The 16,619-nt window shown below is 39.2% G+C and overlaps 1 protein-coding gene across 2 annotated transcripts in view; it reads left to right on the plus strand.

The window, feature by feature from the left end:
- LOC309590531 (BEN domain-containing protein 5) overlaps window positions 1–16,619 on the plus strand; it is a gene marked incomplete at both ends in the record, with an annotated part of 962,813 nt that overhangs the window by 515,390 nt on the left and 430,804 nt on the right. For both annotated transcript variants that reach the window (XM_082311814.1, XM_082311813.1), the window contains one exon: window positions 978–1,017. In XM_082311814.1, coding sequence (XP_082167940.1) covers window positions 978–1,017 — 40 coding nt within the window. The remainder of the gene's footprint in view (window positions 1–977; window positions 1,018–16,619) is intronic.

Genomic DNA, 16,619 nt, shown 5'->3' on the forward strand with positions numbered 1-16,619 from the left:
TGAAGAAGAGGAAGTAACAGTCTGTCTGTGAGATGGGGAAAGCCCTGCTGGTGATGGAAAGCTCTCAGCCCACAGAAAGGTGGAAAAGGATGATAATGGTCAAGGAGCACTTGGATTTCAGTGGCAGGCCACAGAGAGGCAATGGTGGGGAGATCACCTAAGGCTGCGAACATGGAGTAGGCAACAGCCTTGGCTACATGTTACAGGGGAAAGGGAATCTCAGATGCACTCCGCCATCACCAAGGCATTGGTGGGATAGCTTGTTCTAGGCAAAAAAATTTTCCTAACCTTCTCATAGTACAGGTTGGTTTGTCCTGTGAAGGTCTGCAGCCCTTCCAGAAACCACTCTTCTGTTTAAACTTGATTATTTGCCATAATAACTCCCTGTGTTTTGCTATCTGTACAGATATCCAGTGATGATCAGGTCTGGCAAGCTTTTGGGGTGAGGGATATCTGGTGCAATGAGATCCATGGGCTGACTGCGCTCAGCATGAAAAGAAGCTTTCCTTTTATCAGTCTTGAGTTTGTCTAGATCCTCTTACATGTCTTTGAAAGGTTCACCCCAAGGCAATATAATTGTGTTTGATCACATGCAGGCTATGAGTCAGTGATTGATATGAATAAAGAACTTAGAGTTTCTTGTCTTGGTTCCTTGTCTTCTTCCCTGTGGAATCAGAAATCACTTTTATAAATATATCGGTCCATCTGTGCTTCTAGCTATCCATTTCAAGTATATATTCCAAAAAAGAAATAGTAACACTTTATAAGTGCAAATAAAAACACATTAAAAGGACCGAGCAAGGGGTTTTTTTTCCTCCTCATAAAGTACATGTGGATCCCATCCAAAAGAGTTGCTGTGAGCCATGTAACTTGTAATTAATTCTGCTATAAATGTCAGAACACTTACTTTGCAGGTCTAAGCTGACCCACTAAAATTAGTCCCCTTTTAACAATTCCTTTTATAATTTGTTTTTCAGCAGAAACGGCAGCTTGACCTCCTGACAATAACCAGCCCTGGTAAGTGAGCTCTGCCGCACGGCTCTCTTCTTTTTCTTAAAGAGATGGTTGTCTAAATGTCTTTTTCCCCCTCTCTGACATGCAAAATGAAAAACACTGTTCCCCAGAAAATCTTTCACATAATACCAAGTGACAGCTATATTGTGCTTGGCAAAGCCCTGGGCAGTTATCCATTCACAGAGCTGCCTCTTCAGACCTTTACTCTATGAATTTGAGTGCTGATATTTCTTTAAGCCTCCTGGGGTTATAGTTAGCGGTATGTCTGCAGGGCAGATGCCCTCGAATTCACAATGTGTGTTCAAGTATCACCGAAATGCAAGTTTGACTTTCCTTGGTGGCAAATGTGAGCAGTTTGGGGAGTAAGGAGATGGTGGCCCTCTGTGCACGTGGTGGGAGACAGGAGGTCCAGGCTTAGGTCTGGAGAACCCCAAAGTGGGTCAGAAAATATTTAGGGAAAATTAAAATGCTCTAAACGATCTGCTTCATAATGGCTTTTGTCATTTTCCTATTGAGGAGACAAACCAAAATGTGTTATACTGGGAAAGTGTTGGGCTCTTTGGCATAGTGAGTTTCAAGGGTCTCAGCACCGTGATTGAAATGCAGGCCGTTTGAATAATGCTTCTCTTTGATCTCAGCTCTTAAGGCTGGGTGGCTTTTAATTTATTGCTATTTTTTCTGGCTCAGTTTCTTTCCATTAGCTGCTAAAGAAGTTTGCTGCCCACCAGCTTTAGATGTACACTGTGCTTGAATGGTGTTACCTTTTTGTTTAACTTTTTCAATTTTTCACATGTATGTACGTATCAAGCTTTCAGCTTGGCTTTAACTGGGACTAATGAGTTCTGGCTTTAACTGGGAATAATGTGTTAGCAAAATGAACAGGTGTTATGGGAAGTGAACAAAATCTGACACACATTTGCTTGGATAACAATTTTGCATCAATAATTGTTCTGACACTCTAAATGTAGATATCATCTGTGACATGGTTTCTCCTTCACTAACCTTGTTAAAATAATAAGAATTAAAATAAGGAGGAGGAACACTTTGTTGGGACAGATGTTTGAGGCTATTGGCAATTGCATCACATTTTTGCATGTTCACTTTTCATGCAGTTTGCAATTATGTTAATGTATGCTCAGGGCACTTGCTGATAAAAGCAACAATACAGTGTGATACAGCCATTGTCACTATTCTGACTGTAACTTCAAGGACAAACATAGCACATTTTTCATTTTTCGTATCTTCAGCATTCCCTATTTCTAGAAGAAAAAGAAAAATATCTCTGAAGGTCTTAATCATAATAAACACTCAGATCTTGGATAAGGGCACCAAAGTCCACAGACTTTTCTTTTAATAAGAGAAAAGGAGGGCTGGGGACCAGAATAGCTTAATATGAGACTTTTCCATAAAACAAATTCATACCTTCCTCATAATTTCAGCTACAGTATTCACTGGAACAATGAAAGGGTTGACTAAGTTGAGTTTGTGCATAGATGTGATCACAGCAAGTAGCTATCACTTCAGATCTCTCAGTTTAATACACCAATCTACTAAATCAACAAGCAATTAGTTGGAAGGATCAAAATAGCTAAACACTAAACCAGCTTTCAATAACTATGTAGGTAGACATACTGCACTAAAAGGGGGGAAAAAGCTTTCCATAACATGTATTTTTTTTCTGAAGTGCAAGTTTTACCCTTTGATATTTAGCCAGAAATCTACAATAATTGGCTACATAGGAAAAAAATTAGTATTTGTGCCATGATTATATAATTGAGTGCCTGCAGTTTTGCTTTCAGTAAAGGCATTTTCAAAAGAAGCCTGATGCTGGATCAGGCCGAACTTACTTAAGAGCCTAAAGATGAGATTTTTCGAAGAGGCTGAAAGAGTTAGGCACTTAATTCATAGTAGGATTGGAAAACATCAACCTGTGGATTAAAGGGTCCAGTCTGGGCCTTACAAATACAAAAATAAAATAAAATAAATCACAGTCTTGAGGCTTTTATCTATCTTCGGAGACTGCAACTTTTAAATATTTCATTCTTTGAATCCTAGCTCTAAGATCTGACATCAACAGTCTGCTTTTACAAAGTCATGATATCGTTTATGATGGCTGAGATCAGCCATAATCATTGCCATCCCTTAATTTACTGATTCAAGTTAGGGACTGGGCTACTTATTTGCAGCTGTTAATCCTTTGGGAGTTGTTCCTGTTCTCCACCTTGCCGCAGGCAGGCAGCCTTCGTTTGTGGTGGAGGTCACTCAGCCTTATTTATATTATGAAAGTCCTCCATGTCTCACAAGCAGTAGCAGCCACCAAAGCCTTATTGCTTAATTGTAAGAACAGACAAAGGACTTCAAAACCAAAGGTGACCTCTGTGATTTGCACTTCTGTCATGAAGAACATCATCTTTCTTTTGTGTGTTTGTGAAATTCTCGAACCAGTTTTCATACATTTAGTCAAGAATCGCTTGGTGATCCCTTGCAAGTATTACAACAGCTCTTCTCTGTGTGCCACTAAAAAAATTTCCAAAACTTGATCAGCCAATTAATGAGATTAATTGCAAGGTAAAATAATGCCATTAATGTCAATAAATGTCTGTTGAGACACAAGTGCCTAAACATTCAGAAGACAGTTTGTGGGATCACAGAGACCTTATGTTACCTCATGGCAGTCGCGCTGTCTCCCCTGGCCATGGCTGTTGCACGATTCTGCAGGAATCACCAATAGGTAGGAAGCGGTGCTCGTTCCTCGTGCCCTGAATCCCTACCCTGCCTGCACTGTGCCAAGCCCATGCTGCGAGGGCAACCTGCCACTGGCTTTTGCCTTACTCCAGATGTTTGACTTAAAAGCACATTTGCATGTTAAACTGAACAGGTATAGATCATTAATCTGTAACCTGTACTGAGGGCACTCTGGAAAAAATGGGAAAAAAAGAAAAAGGAAGAAATGCAGAGGGTGAGAGCTGCAGCTCCAGCTACAGATTTTGTATGCAACATACAGAGCTGACCTGTGCCAGCATCCCTAAGAAAACAGCTACGGAAAGCTCTGTGATATGCCCCAAACTGGAGGAAGACTTTGCTTTGCTGTGGGTCTCCAGAAACAGCCAGACACAAATGATGCATAAGCTGGGAGCGAGCCAGACTTCCTCATGCTCAAATATATTCCTTTGAAGTAACTGACACCCATGTAAAATGTGGAGGGGAGTTCACTGCTCTGCCTTACTGCTGAGTAGCTGGAGGAATGTTAAGTTAAATTTATCAGTGCTCTCGCCACACTCCTTTCTTCGTGCCCCTTGACATGTGAGTTACAATTAGACTGTAACGTGCTGTATGGTTCAGGGTGCCAGAGTCAGAGCTGATGTGCGCAGTGGGGTGGGGGAAAGATGTTAAAAATTCATCAGTAGCTGGCAGGGACATGCTGGCAGGGAGTGGGACATAATGAGCCTTAAGTTTTGGTAATTTAAATTTTCTTTAAACTTAGTTTTACCTCTGAATTTGATCCAAAACATTTCCTTAACACTTCTTCTAGTTGACTTTGGGTTTTAGAACCAAATCTTCAGGTGGTTTAACTTGGCCTTGCTGCACAAAGGAGCTGAGGATCTGCCCTTAATTTCTACGTGATCATGTTCTAATAACGCTTTGAACATGCACCATACAATCACATCACATTTTGTGGTAACCACTCAATAGTTGCAAATAAGATATCCCTGTTTCCATAGTTTTTCCATGGAGACAAAGCTTTTTGCATCTCCTGTGTTTACGATAATAATACAGCTTTCCAATTTCTCTTCTCAGTAAGGTAAGTTCATCTCCCACGGAAGGATTTTTTAATTATTGATACCATAAATGGAAGTGTGTTGGAAACTATTGGCTTTGAAAATAGCTAACGTGATATTATCCAACAACCATCAGGAAAATTCTTTTGAAATTCTCTTTGATTCAGCCATCCTCAGGGCTTTATCCTTCTCTACCAGTCTCTCTACTGCCAATTTAAAATAACATTCTCTTGAAATCAGTCCAATGTCAGGAGAAATTCATCAGCACCGTAGGTGCATGTTTCCCAGATGTATATAAACCTACTACATTTGGCAGCAGTAAATTGATTGCATTTAAAAAACCTGGGGTAGTTGAATATTCCATAGTGCCCAGCTTGGCTACAGCATGGAATATAAAGTATTTTAAGTTTCTTTCAGCTCTGTTTTAGGTAAGAGTAAAAAAAAGTACGAGCTTAAAATAAAGTAAGAGCTGACTCCATAATTCCTGCCTTTTGATTTACTCAGATTTTCCTCTGACCACGTTTGAGGTTTACATGCAGGGACAGAGTAAGACATCCCTAATCTCTGTGGAGCAGCATTGAGATTTGACCAGAAACGTTAATGAATTTGTGTGTGCTTCCCCCTAATATTTAAGCTCTTACACTTTTAAACAGGGAAAAAAGCTTGATTTTAAAAGTATTTATCAGACTGATCTATGTGGTGAAATATTCTCCCTCCTTTAATATCGTCAGTGCTGCATGCTCTAAAAATGTCTCCATTTCATTAATTTGTGATACACTGCTACACTGAATTCTTTTAAGGTGGCTTTAGTTTCTGCCATACATATTTTACTGCTTTAAATTATAGATATAGGACTGTTGCCTAGTTAATTTCCTCTGGTTAGGAAAATATATTTCTACTCTCCTGGCATTGCATAAAGTGATATGTGGGACTTGCTGTATTTTTTAGCTGATTAAGTTTTGCATTTCTACATATTACTGCTTATGAGATCTCAAGTAAAACTAAGTAAAGGAAGGAGAAGTTTTATAGTATATTTGAAAGTTTCATTTAACTATAAATTCCACCACTAAGCCCCCCTACAAGACTTTTCCATTACCTTCCTGGATAGTCTGGCTATCTACTTCTTTCTAATTGAAGCATGAAAATAATATGAACTCAAAGTCATGAAGCTATAAGACAGGCATTAGTAAAAATGATACAGAGTAATAAAATGTGACAGAAAGTTGTTTGCTGCTAAAACTTGGGTACTATTTTTGCTAGTCCTTATTAATTAATAGTACATTGATTTTCTTCTAAGAATGCGTCAAGGGATAGCATCTGAGTTTTTAAACAGCCTAACATAATTACTGTTCATGTTTGTCAGTGAAGCTTCACATGCTATTTTATTTGGAAAGGTGGTGCAGAAAAGAAATTACTTACATTTCCAGTAATAATTGAGTCTTTTAATGCTCAGTGATGGATAGGAGTGAAACTATTTCTCGTATCACTAAGACACTGGATGTTAATCCACCCATTTGCCCACAATAATGTAAAATAACCTGGGGGGACAGTACCTCATTGCTCAGCAAGGTAACAGACCCCAAATGGTTTGTTTGAACCCACAGTACAAGAATTTATTTACCATAAAAATAAAATATACATGCTGAAGTCTCAGCTCAAAGTGAAATTCCAGTGTTGTCAGTCTTAGCTGAACCCTAAAACTACAGGATGAAGTTTGTTCTAGACTTGAGGAAATTTTGGCAAGATGAAGTACTAACAGCAGAGAGAAAACGTGGACTTTTTTTTTTTTTTGTGCCATTAGGTTGGTTTCAGCTGTCCTGAGGCTAATTAGGAAATTGACTGTATCCAATTCCTCATCTTCACAGTATCTGAAGAGCTGTAAGAATTTCCATTTGCTGTGATAAGGAGAAGTAATATTGTTGCTTGTAATTACTTATTCATGCAGATCAGTACCTTTCTAATTCTTACATATACTTCTCCATTTGCCAGAATAATGACTGCAGAGATGCTACATACTCACTGAACGGTCCTGCTGTTCCCACTGTCTTTTCCCTGTGCAGACAGTCTTCACTCACAACTTGTCCCAAGAGAATAAGTCCACCCTGATCTGTCTGTCCCCTGACCTATCCCCAGCTGTATCCCCAAACACCATCTATATCCATCTCAAATATCAGTTTTGAGATCTCTTGAAATGACACTTTTCTGACCCAATAATGAAACCAGATATTTTTTTTTTCCATTTAGTTGCAAAATATTTACTTTTAGTAATGCAGTTTCATCCCCACCTTTGCATTTAAAAAACTGACCTTTTTTTGGATACATGTAGAATAAGTGATATTTGCAAAGTCAAAATAAGACCGCAGAGAAGATATTCTAAAGGCTAATCCATTACTTTTGAAGAAAAATATCAAGCTTTTCCACAATACCTTATTATTATTCTGGGTCACCATGATGTTTCCATGCACCTTGGCATGTCCCTTTAATTGGATCCTTACATAGGAAGGTCCAGCATAGTTGCATTGAAAGCTGACATTTCTAACTAACTGACCTTTTCAGGCCCAGTGATACTCCTATAATGATTATCCTCTAGCATTGTTTGGACACAATACCACATACTTCACAGCACATAAAGAATATGTTCTTTGAGAACTATTCAAAATGCCCAATCTCAAGTTAGCAAAATGAGAAAATTGGGTGCAAACATTCATCAGAGTGTTATTGTGCAGGTATCGATTTGAATGCCCTTTCATTTCTGTGGGAAAAAGTGTTGTATTATAGAGCTCTAAATTAACTTCTGTTCTGTTTTTTTTTTTCCCCAGTAAGTATAAAAAGGTCAAATTCATTCATAAGGCTGAATAGATTTGCAGGATATAAGCAATAAGATAGCAATCAACCTTCAAATAACCTTTATAGAGACAGTATCTTTTCTTATGAACAGTAATTGATCTGCTCATTAAGGCACTGCATACTCTTTGGGGCTCACCTAGGCAAAAATGTGTAAGACCTGTGACAAAAGGATGTCAGCTAGAACAAAACACGAATAAATCTTCATGTGGAAATACAAATATTTTACAGGTTTTGGAGGGTGTAAAGTTGATGAAAGGATTGACATTGCAATGTGAATTCCTTGACTTGACTGTCATAAGACTGAGTGAAAAAGACACAGAAAAGACCTCAAAGTGTGAATTTGGTATTAGTGAGGATGATGCTGATAGCACGTTCATACATGCCTCAAACCTGAATACATCTTCAACGTCCCTTCTGAATTTAGTGGCTAATGCCGGAGGGTGATCATTGCAGTTTGCCTCTGGGGAGTGTACGTATAGGGGAACTTCTGCAAAGGAGCCTGCTACACATTGCGTCTGGCTTGCCACCGTGTATTGCAGTCCTTCTTTTAAGAAAAGCCAGGTTGTCAAGTAATGGCTTTCTTTGCACCATGAGCGCTTTTTGGATGTATGGGGGGGCTAATCATCTCTGCCTATGCAGAAAGAAAACCTGCGTCCAGCTTGTTGTAGTGCTGATTCCCCAACTGCAGCCTGCTGTAACCTTCACACGGTCCTGGGCTGTGTCTCTGCAGCTCCTCTTGTGTAAGCAAGAGCGGTTAAAGGGCTGCTGGAAATTTTTTCAAGGAAGCACTATTTAGCCAGAGACTCACTTAAAGAACTGGGATTGTCGATTTAAGATACTAATCAGAAGATTAGTGTTCTGTCCATGTCTGTATTTCATTTCTGCATGTAAATCCATGTTATGTTTTTAGTATTATTTTTATGAATTGCACATACACTGAGGACTATCTGTGCATAATTGATTACAAGGAGTTGTCTTGGTTTTTATCTTTGATCAGAATTTTCAGAAGCAGCAAGTATCCCAGGTGACGGGGCGTTTTATGCTGTAAATGTTTGCACATAATGCTTTCTGTTTTACTTCACAATGTGCAGAATGAGCGTCTGGCTCATTTAGAAAGAGTGAAAATGAGCAATTCTATGCACAGGTGTATTGTGCTCCTTCTCTTTTTGTGTAAGCTTGAGGGAAACTTAAAATAATCTTTTAGTCCCCCTCCAAAAAACCCCCACTCTTTCTTGAGTATCAGATTTTTTTTTTAGAGAGAATGGAAAGCTTCTTTCCTTTTTAATGAAATTTTAATTTGCAAGGGCATCTGTATGGAAACAGTCTCTTCACTTAGGAATATTTTTCATTTGTTTGTTTAATTCTCTGCTGAGTGACCTGAACAAGACATAGTAAAAATCAGTGTATTAAATATCTAGAAGACAGCAGAGGATCACATTGACACTACAAAATGGAGTACAGTGCAGAAATGCATGAGCTAGCAGAGACCTAAATAGCAGAGCTGTGCAGCTCACAGCAGACTCACCAGTGTGGGTCCAGATGCCGACAAGCCATGTTATCTGGGTGCTATGCCCAAGATAAAAAAGCCCTGACTTTTTTTTTTTTTTTTTTTTTTTTTAAACTGGCTTTAGGGTGCTGTCATTGCAGTGCTGCTGAATTGCACCTGGACCTGAACCTTTGCTTGTGACCTTCTTTCTAACCTAGCCAGGCACATACAGCTAACTGTGCTTCATTTCTATTTTAGTAGCACCCATGTATCCCAGTCCACAAGGATGTCATTGCGCTGGATGCACACAGTGTGAAACCAAGCTCCCCCTGAATAGTTGGGGACTTAAATAGATAATGCAAGGGGCAGCAGGTAGGAAACATGGAAAAAGAATGTCAAAAATAAAAGATGATTTAAACAGAACTGCATTTTATTTTTGAGAAGCTGCCCACTACTGTAGTTTTCTTTTTCTAGACTCCTCTGCCTCTTTGCTACCCCTTTCCTCCAGTCTCTGGTGTAACAGAAAATGGCAAACCAGTGATGATTACACAGCTAGAATGGATGGGACTGAGGAAGAGCGGAGCTGTAACCACACAAAGCACTTTTCTTTAGCTCATTTGTTTCTAAGAATTGCCAGTGGGCTCATTTTTTTTGGTATGCAGAACATTTTTTGTTAAAGCAGTCAGCCAAGGTCACTGGGAAACCCATGAGAAAGGATAACCTAGAGCCTTTATTATTATTTTGAGCTTGTAACTTGAAGGCACAAAGGAAATTTTAGGAGAGATTTGAATGGGGAAGGTGTGATGGTTTTGTGAATTCAGACTGAAAGTGCAGGATGACCCATGATGGAAAAGTGACTTGTTCATCACACAGCTCAGTGCAGTATTGGAGGGAGTTATCTGAGATGCTGCTATATGAGATAACGTGAGTACTGTTAGGCAGTAGTATCACTGCAGTGTCCTTAAAAAGCAGGTTAAAGGAAGGTGAAATGCCGTTTTAACACCATGGTCTGCTTCTGATGTTGCAGCTAGCTGTGGTATCTGTACAAGATGCTGCACTGGACCGTGTAGATGCTCTGAGTGCCAGGACAGAGAGTGCCAGCAGAGGAGCAAGGCATGGGAGGGGAAGGGACACAAGGCAGTATGGGGTAAGGCCTGCAGAGGGGCTGGGGAGGGCAACATAAACCATAAAGTTGTACTTGCTGGTCCACACAAATCAAAATGAAAATAAGTGTGTTTGAAATATCTAGGAGACAGCAGGTGACTATATTATTCTTGGTGTTTTTATTACATTACCTGCCCTGTTACACAGCTGCATCCATTGTCTTTATTCTTTGGGGACTACTGGAAGGAAGAATCATCTGTAGAGACCCTGATTTTTCTTGCCCATACTCAGGGCAGTCTCAGAGCTGCTGTCATCTCCTGTGCTAAACCTGCCTGCTTGCTGTTCCTCCCAGGGACAGTGAGGGTGCAGGGCTCGATGCAAAAGGAGTCCTCATCTGGTCAGTCAGACCTGCTGCAAATTTGCTTTGGGATCTGATCCAGAGCCCTTAAGTTGCTTCTTACTTGGACCAAACCCCCAATTGTCAAAGTTTTGACAAACCTGACACAGAGATCAACTTCGTGCACTGCATTACTGTGTGATCCTGAACTGAACCCCCTCACTCCAGCAGATGGGCTTGAATTTTGTTATTTAAGCACTAAAATAGTCTTCTGTATACTAGAAAAATTTCCTAAATGGTCTAGTTTGAGTACCTGGGGCAACTGCTCTGGGCTCTGTGCTGGACCGCTGGCAGCAGCAAGGCCAAGCAAGACGTTCCCATCCCTTTGCCCCCTGCACCGAGGCACAGGTGGTTGCCTCTGCTGTAGCGTTGGTTTTCACACCGGCCGCATGGACACTTGTGGCATCTCAGCAAATGCCTCTCGAAGCAGGAGCCATGGTGCCGTGTGTGTTGTACCTAGCACAAATAGAGATGCTATATAATAGTGCTGCTACTAATAAATATAAACCGTATAGATGTCAGGTTGCCCTGAGAATGTATTCTCCCCACAAACCAGGCGGCTCTACCGCGGTGCTCAGGAATTAACTGCAGGAGTATTACTCTCTTAAGGCTTTGTGTTATAGTTCTGTTTTCTTCACCTTTAACCCCACAATGGATTATGACCATACTTTCTCTGATAACTAAATGCTCTTCTGTCCTTTGACAAAACAGATTTGTGTCTTTTCATAGCTTTCTGTAGAGGGCTAATAATACATGGGAAAGCTTTACTGCCCACAGGAGACTTTGCCTGGCTGTAATAATAAGAAATGCTGTTGAAAAGTCATGATCAATGTTAATTCAGTTATTTTTCATTTTCTTTTTTTATAATGAAATCTTCTACTTTGTGCATTTTATCCAGTGCTACCCCACAAATTGCTCATTGGAGGGAGGGGTCATTGGTTATAAAAATGAGTTCTTGTTGTTTGTCCTCATACAAAAATAACTGCAATATTTTGAAATGATGAATTTAAGGGAGGAAAAAAAGTGGAATCTTGGATGTACAAAAGATGTAAATATTGTTTTCCAGGTTTTATGGTTCCCAGATGCCTCCTCTAATTGCATAGCTAACCCTGAGTTTATTAAGTTATTTTCCAGAGTCAAACTCATTTGTAAACATGTCAGAATAAAAACTAAATTTAAAAAACCAAAACCTTTGGATTAGAACTCTGGAGTGATAAACAAACTAATTTAGAATGTATTTGCATGTAATTTACATGTGCCAAAATAGGATTGCATGTGGTTTGTAAATACAGGTCTTGAATCTATTTAACATTACAGAATAGCACAGACGAAATTAATTGTAGCTTAAAAAAAAAGGTTAAAATAATAAAAAGATGGCTTAAAATGGCCCATGTTTGAATGTGATTCAACGTGCAGAAACTGGTGAGGAGAGATAAGCACGCAAAGCAAGCTGTAAATTCTAGCAGCAACATCTGTAGTAGTTCGAATACTATGTTTTATAGCAATCCCTTACCTCCCCCCATGGACATTACTATGGCATGCAGTATATTTATTATTCATTTTCTGCAAAAGATGTTTTCCTAGCACAGCCTTAAAAATAAGGTCTGTTTCCTTTCTTTTAACATTCAGATTTGTTCAAAGATAACGCCGTCAGCTTCCGTTTGAAGTATCTTGGCCAGTTTGGCCTGTACACTTTGGCACAAGACAACAATTTGTAATTATTCTGCTTATTACAGTGGTACCAAAGGATCAATCAGCAGGTAGATCCTCTACTTTGCTAAGTACAGTCTCCATCTGTAGAAGACCTGTTGGTCACTGGTACCTGTGAATCTTCCAACCTGAGTAGACAAGGCAACTTTAAGAGAGGGAGGAGAATATCATGCAAGCCAGTGAGCAGAGTTGGTGATGGGATTTGTAAAGTGATGCTGAAGGGCGGGGACACTGAGGGAGGGAGAGGCTTGGAGCAATGACCACGTGGAGCTGGCAAGGTCTTGTCAAGAGTGTCATAGGTGCTTGGGGTACAAGAAGGTTCATGTACTGGTTATTTCTGTTGTTGCATCTGCCAGAAGGAGGCTCTGACTGAATCCTCCACATTTTTTCCCACCCAAAATACTACATGTCAAGAGGCAGGATGGAGGATACCATCTATGCCTGCTGCTTCAGAAATATGCAGGACAGAGGGAAACATCATCTGTGGAGATCTGAGGGAGAAGGAGTGACATCAGCCATGATGGGTAGCAGGTCTTGCTTTGGCTACTTGGCTTCTGCTCCTGTTGTCAATGCTGAAATGTATTCTGGGCCTTGGGATTAAAGCAGCCATGGTTTTGAGGGAAGAGGAAATGCTCTTTGGATAGAAAGAGATTGAGTAAAACGAAATGTAAGGACTGAACTTAGTAGTACTGAAATGCATTGCTGGAGTTATGGGTGAAAGGATGCTTTATTTGCTTAAAAAATAAAAAATGTAATGCATGTTTTCAGGTTTGTCTTCAAATACCAAGGAATATCCTTTTCTGTATTCATAGCCTAGGAGCTCAGAGTTTAAAAATGGCAGCAAAGTGTGTTGAATCTCACTTGTTTTCAGACTTTGCTGAGAATAAGTAGAGATGTAAGGATTGCCCCTCTGAATACTGTGATTTTTTTCTACACTGGCTTAATTTCATACATTTTCTTTACTTTTTAAACAAGGGGGAGAAAAAAATAGGAGCGGAGTGGGGAAAAGCAAACTTCTTGGGGTAGGAGACAGAGCTTTGTTGCGTATTTGCTACTCAGCATTTTGCTTGAGTACCATGGAAGAATATTTACTATCAAGGAGGACCAGATGTCAGGAACCTTTCCATCATTTCTTCAGGTCATAATACTTCTATTTCAATGTGCGGATAAATGTCTCTAAATATTTTTTGTACTTCTTATAATTTAATCTTTAGAAGAAATTAATTGTAGCTTTAAAAAAAAGGTTTATTTCCCATTTGGCTATGATCCATTTTGTATACCTGCTTTAAATGTTAATTATTAATTAGGATATAATCTATTTAATTCTCTTTAGCTGTCCATTTCTTCCAAAGAAGGCAGGTGGATGAAACAAGAAAGATGCATCATTATATAGATGATAAATTAGCCTCTTATCCCAGGAGAAGACAGTTTCTCAACACCAAGGCTGAGATATACCAGGGGCTGGAGTGGAGAAGCCTCCTGGCTTCTGTCCACTTTGTGTTTGATACATAGCGTGAGTCTACTAAGATGGATTTTATAATTAAATCATTGGTAGTAGTGGAGCATCATTCCCGTAACTTCCATTCTACCAGGGTTATTGTTGCTGGCAAATGGACTTAGTAGGAGGTTGGTGGGAGGTTAAATGTTTTTAAGTTGCATTTGAAAGTGAGGAGTTAGAAAAACAAAAGCAGGTCATATTAAAAGAAAAATAAAATCGAACAAGTAATAAAAAGCTTTTGCACATATCCCAAGTAAAGCAAATCCCTTACATGAAGATCAGTGAAGCTGCAGCCCTAGTATGTCTTGCAAAATCTGCTGACTGAATTTGCTATTTTGGGGGGGGGGGGTAGTGTATCTTTATACAAATGAATGGCTTTTTGACAGAAAATATGTCATGGCTACCTTTATCAACTGAGTCCTGAAGAAGAAATGTGAGGATGGCAATTAGCACCAATGACCAGCTGTGAAAACAGGAGTTTCTCTCATTTATTTTAATTATATTTTTGTTCAAATATTTACATATTTTATCTCTTATTTATTGCAAACTTTATTATCATTTTCAACAGCAAAGGAGACACTTTGGATTAAAATTTTGTATATTCGTGTATTTAGTTCTTTCTTTATTTGCCAAGTTAAATGCAAAAAAGAGCCCTTGTTTATATGAACAGTATCTATATGGACTTATCTATATGAACAGTTGAAAAGCTGGGCATTAGGTTGCACAGCTCATCAGTCTAGCTTCAAACCTTACCCAGCAAACAACTGAATGACTTTGGAAATCTCCACTGTGTTCCTGAAACTTTAAATGATACCATTGTGTTGCCTGATGCAGCTTAATGGTTCACAGATCAATGGCTGGTGAAGCTGGAACATTTTCTCCTGTATTTTATCTGTATCCATTGTTCATAGATGATCAGTTCCAGAAACTCTGTGTCCACGCTGATATTGCCTCCAAAAAGTTCCCTCACTGGAGCACAGACTCCCAGTCCAGTTCAGATGGACGTGCAAATGCTGTAGAGTTAAATCACAGACGTGTTTGTAATACTGCCAATAATATGGCCTGAGTTCTTTTATTGTAACTCAAACTGTCCTGTGCTGTTGTGACATTGCTGAGAAACATGGAGAAGACAGACACAACTGAAGTGTTCTTCTCTCCAGGACTTGGGCAGGCAGCTCAGGCAGATGGTCCATTTGGGATCCAGAGCCAGAATACTTGCATGCTCCTCATTTCCTTAAAATGTGGCTGGCAAGAGTGATGTTCATCTGTGATAGACTTACCTTGGATGATGAAATCTAGAAAGCAAGTCACTGCTCCCAGGATTATATTTCATCATATAGAAGCTAAAAGCTCCTCAAGATAAATGGATGCACTGCCCCAAATTTCTATGCAGTAGTATTGACCTAGCTTTTACCCCTCAGGAGTGACATCTTAGAGTCATTGCAAATGTTTGCTCAGAGCACAAAAGCAGTCAAAAATGCAAAGAGAGTATTTGAGAATATTAGAAAAACTAAAGGACAAATTAGATGTAGCAAAACACTGTTTGCAAAATAGGTGGCAGAGCTAGCAGAAGTGCTATAAAAGACAATGAGGATGATCAGTAAAATGGCTTCCATCTGAAAAGAAACTGAGTAGAAATGTGATTTTTCTATAGGAACTGCCACTATGTAAATGGAGCTTGAACTGAGTTTCTGAAGTTCATGGGTTTTTTTCATAGTTAAAAAATGGTGCAGCCAGTGCTGCATAGATGTATTTTGACCCTGATGGTGATAGATAAATACACGAATAAGTACAAGTTACTACTGGCCCAGGGATCATAACAAGTTTATATTCATTAAGGGTGAAGAGAAGATGATTGCAACCTGTAACACGGTTTGCTTGAGAAGAACTAAATTCCCACAGCTGTTGAAATTTCTTAGCATATATTTGAACAGAAAATGTGCTTTTTTCTTCTTTTTTTCTTTAATGAAAATGCATTAATTGTATATCTCCAAAACCACATATTTTGACATGAAAGAAAACAACTTTACCTAAAAATTCATTCTGGTTCAGTGATACAATGAAGAGAGCATTAAAAAGTAAAACTCAAATATTTATCCCTAATGGCAATATGGGACATAAATAACTATCAAGTATAAATAGAAGAAGGGGAAAAAAGCAGGGAAAAAAAAGGGGGGGGGGGAAACAAAAGACATGAAGGGGAAAATCCATGTGGGCAAAACTAAAAGTTCTAGGTTTAGTATATTTGCTAGGACCTCTTTTATTATAAAAAGGTTAAAACTCCACAGGTTTTGGTTCATAGTGATGATGCAGAAAAGGCAAATGTATTCAGTAAGAGTTTCTTTTGGTTCTGTCACCTTAGGATGAAATGCTTTCAAGTCCAGTAATAACTGAAAAGGATGTTGTTCTCATCTCTGTTAGGGATAAACACTCTTAAATCAGCAGACTGAGACAGACATTTCTGGTACAGGAGTCCTAGAGGATCTGAGATCACCTCAGATCCAATGCCACTGCTAATCAATGTATCTTGGAACTTGGGGGGATGCCATTTTATTCTGCAAATACTCAAAAAGGCAACTAGTGCTAGGTTAGCACAGACTGGTATTTTGACAACAACCCCCAGGAAACTAATTAAAAGACTGATGGAAGTTTAGTTAGCAGAAGTTAAACACTATTGAAAGTCAGTCAGCGTTTCATGAGAAAGGATTTGTCAAACAATTCATCTCAGCCTTTGAGTATGTGATAAATTTGGTTGATAAAGTTAGCTGCATAATCTTTTTAAGG

The sequence above is a fragment of the Platalea leucorodia genome, assembly GCF_965183815.1.
Source record: "Platalea leucorodia genome assembly, chromosome: 5".
Classification (NCBI taxonomy): domain Eukaryota; kingdom Metazoa; phylum Chordata; class Aves; order Pelecaniformes; family Threskiornithidae; genus Platalea; species Platalea leucorodia.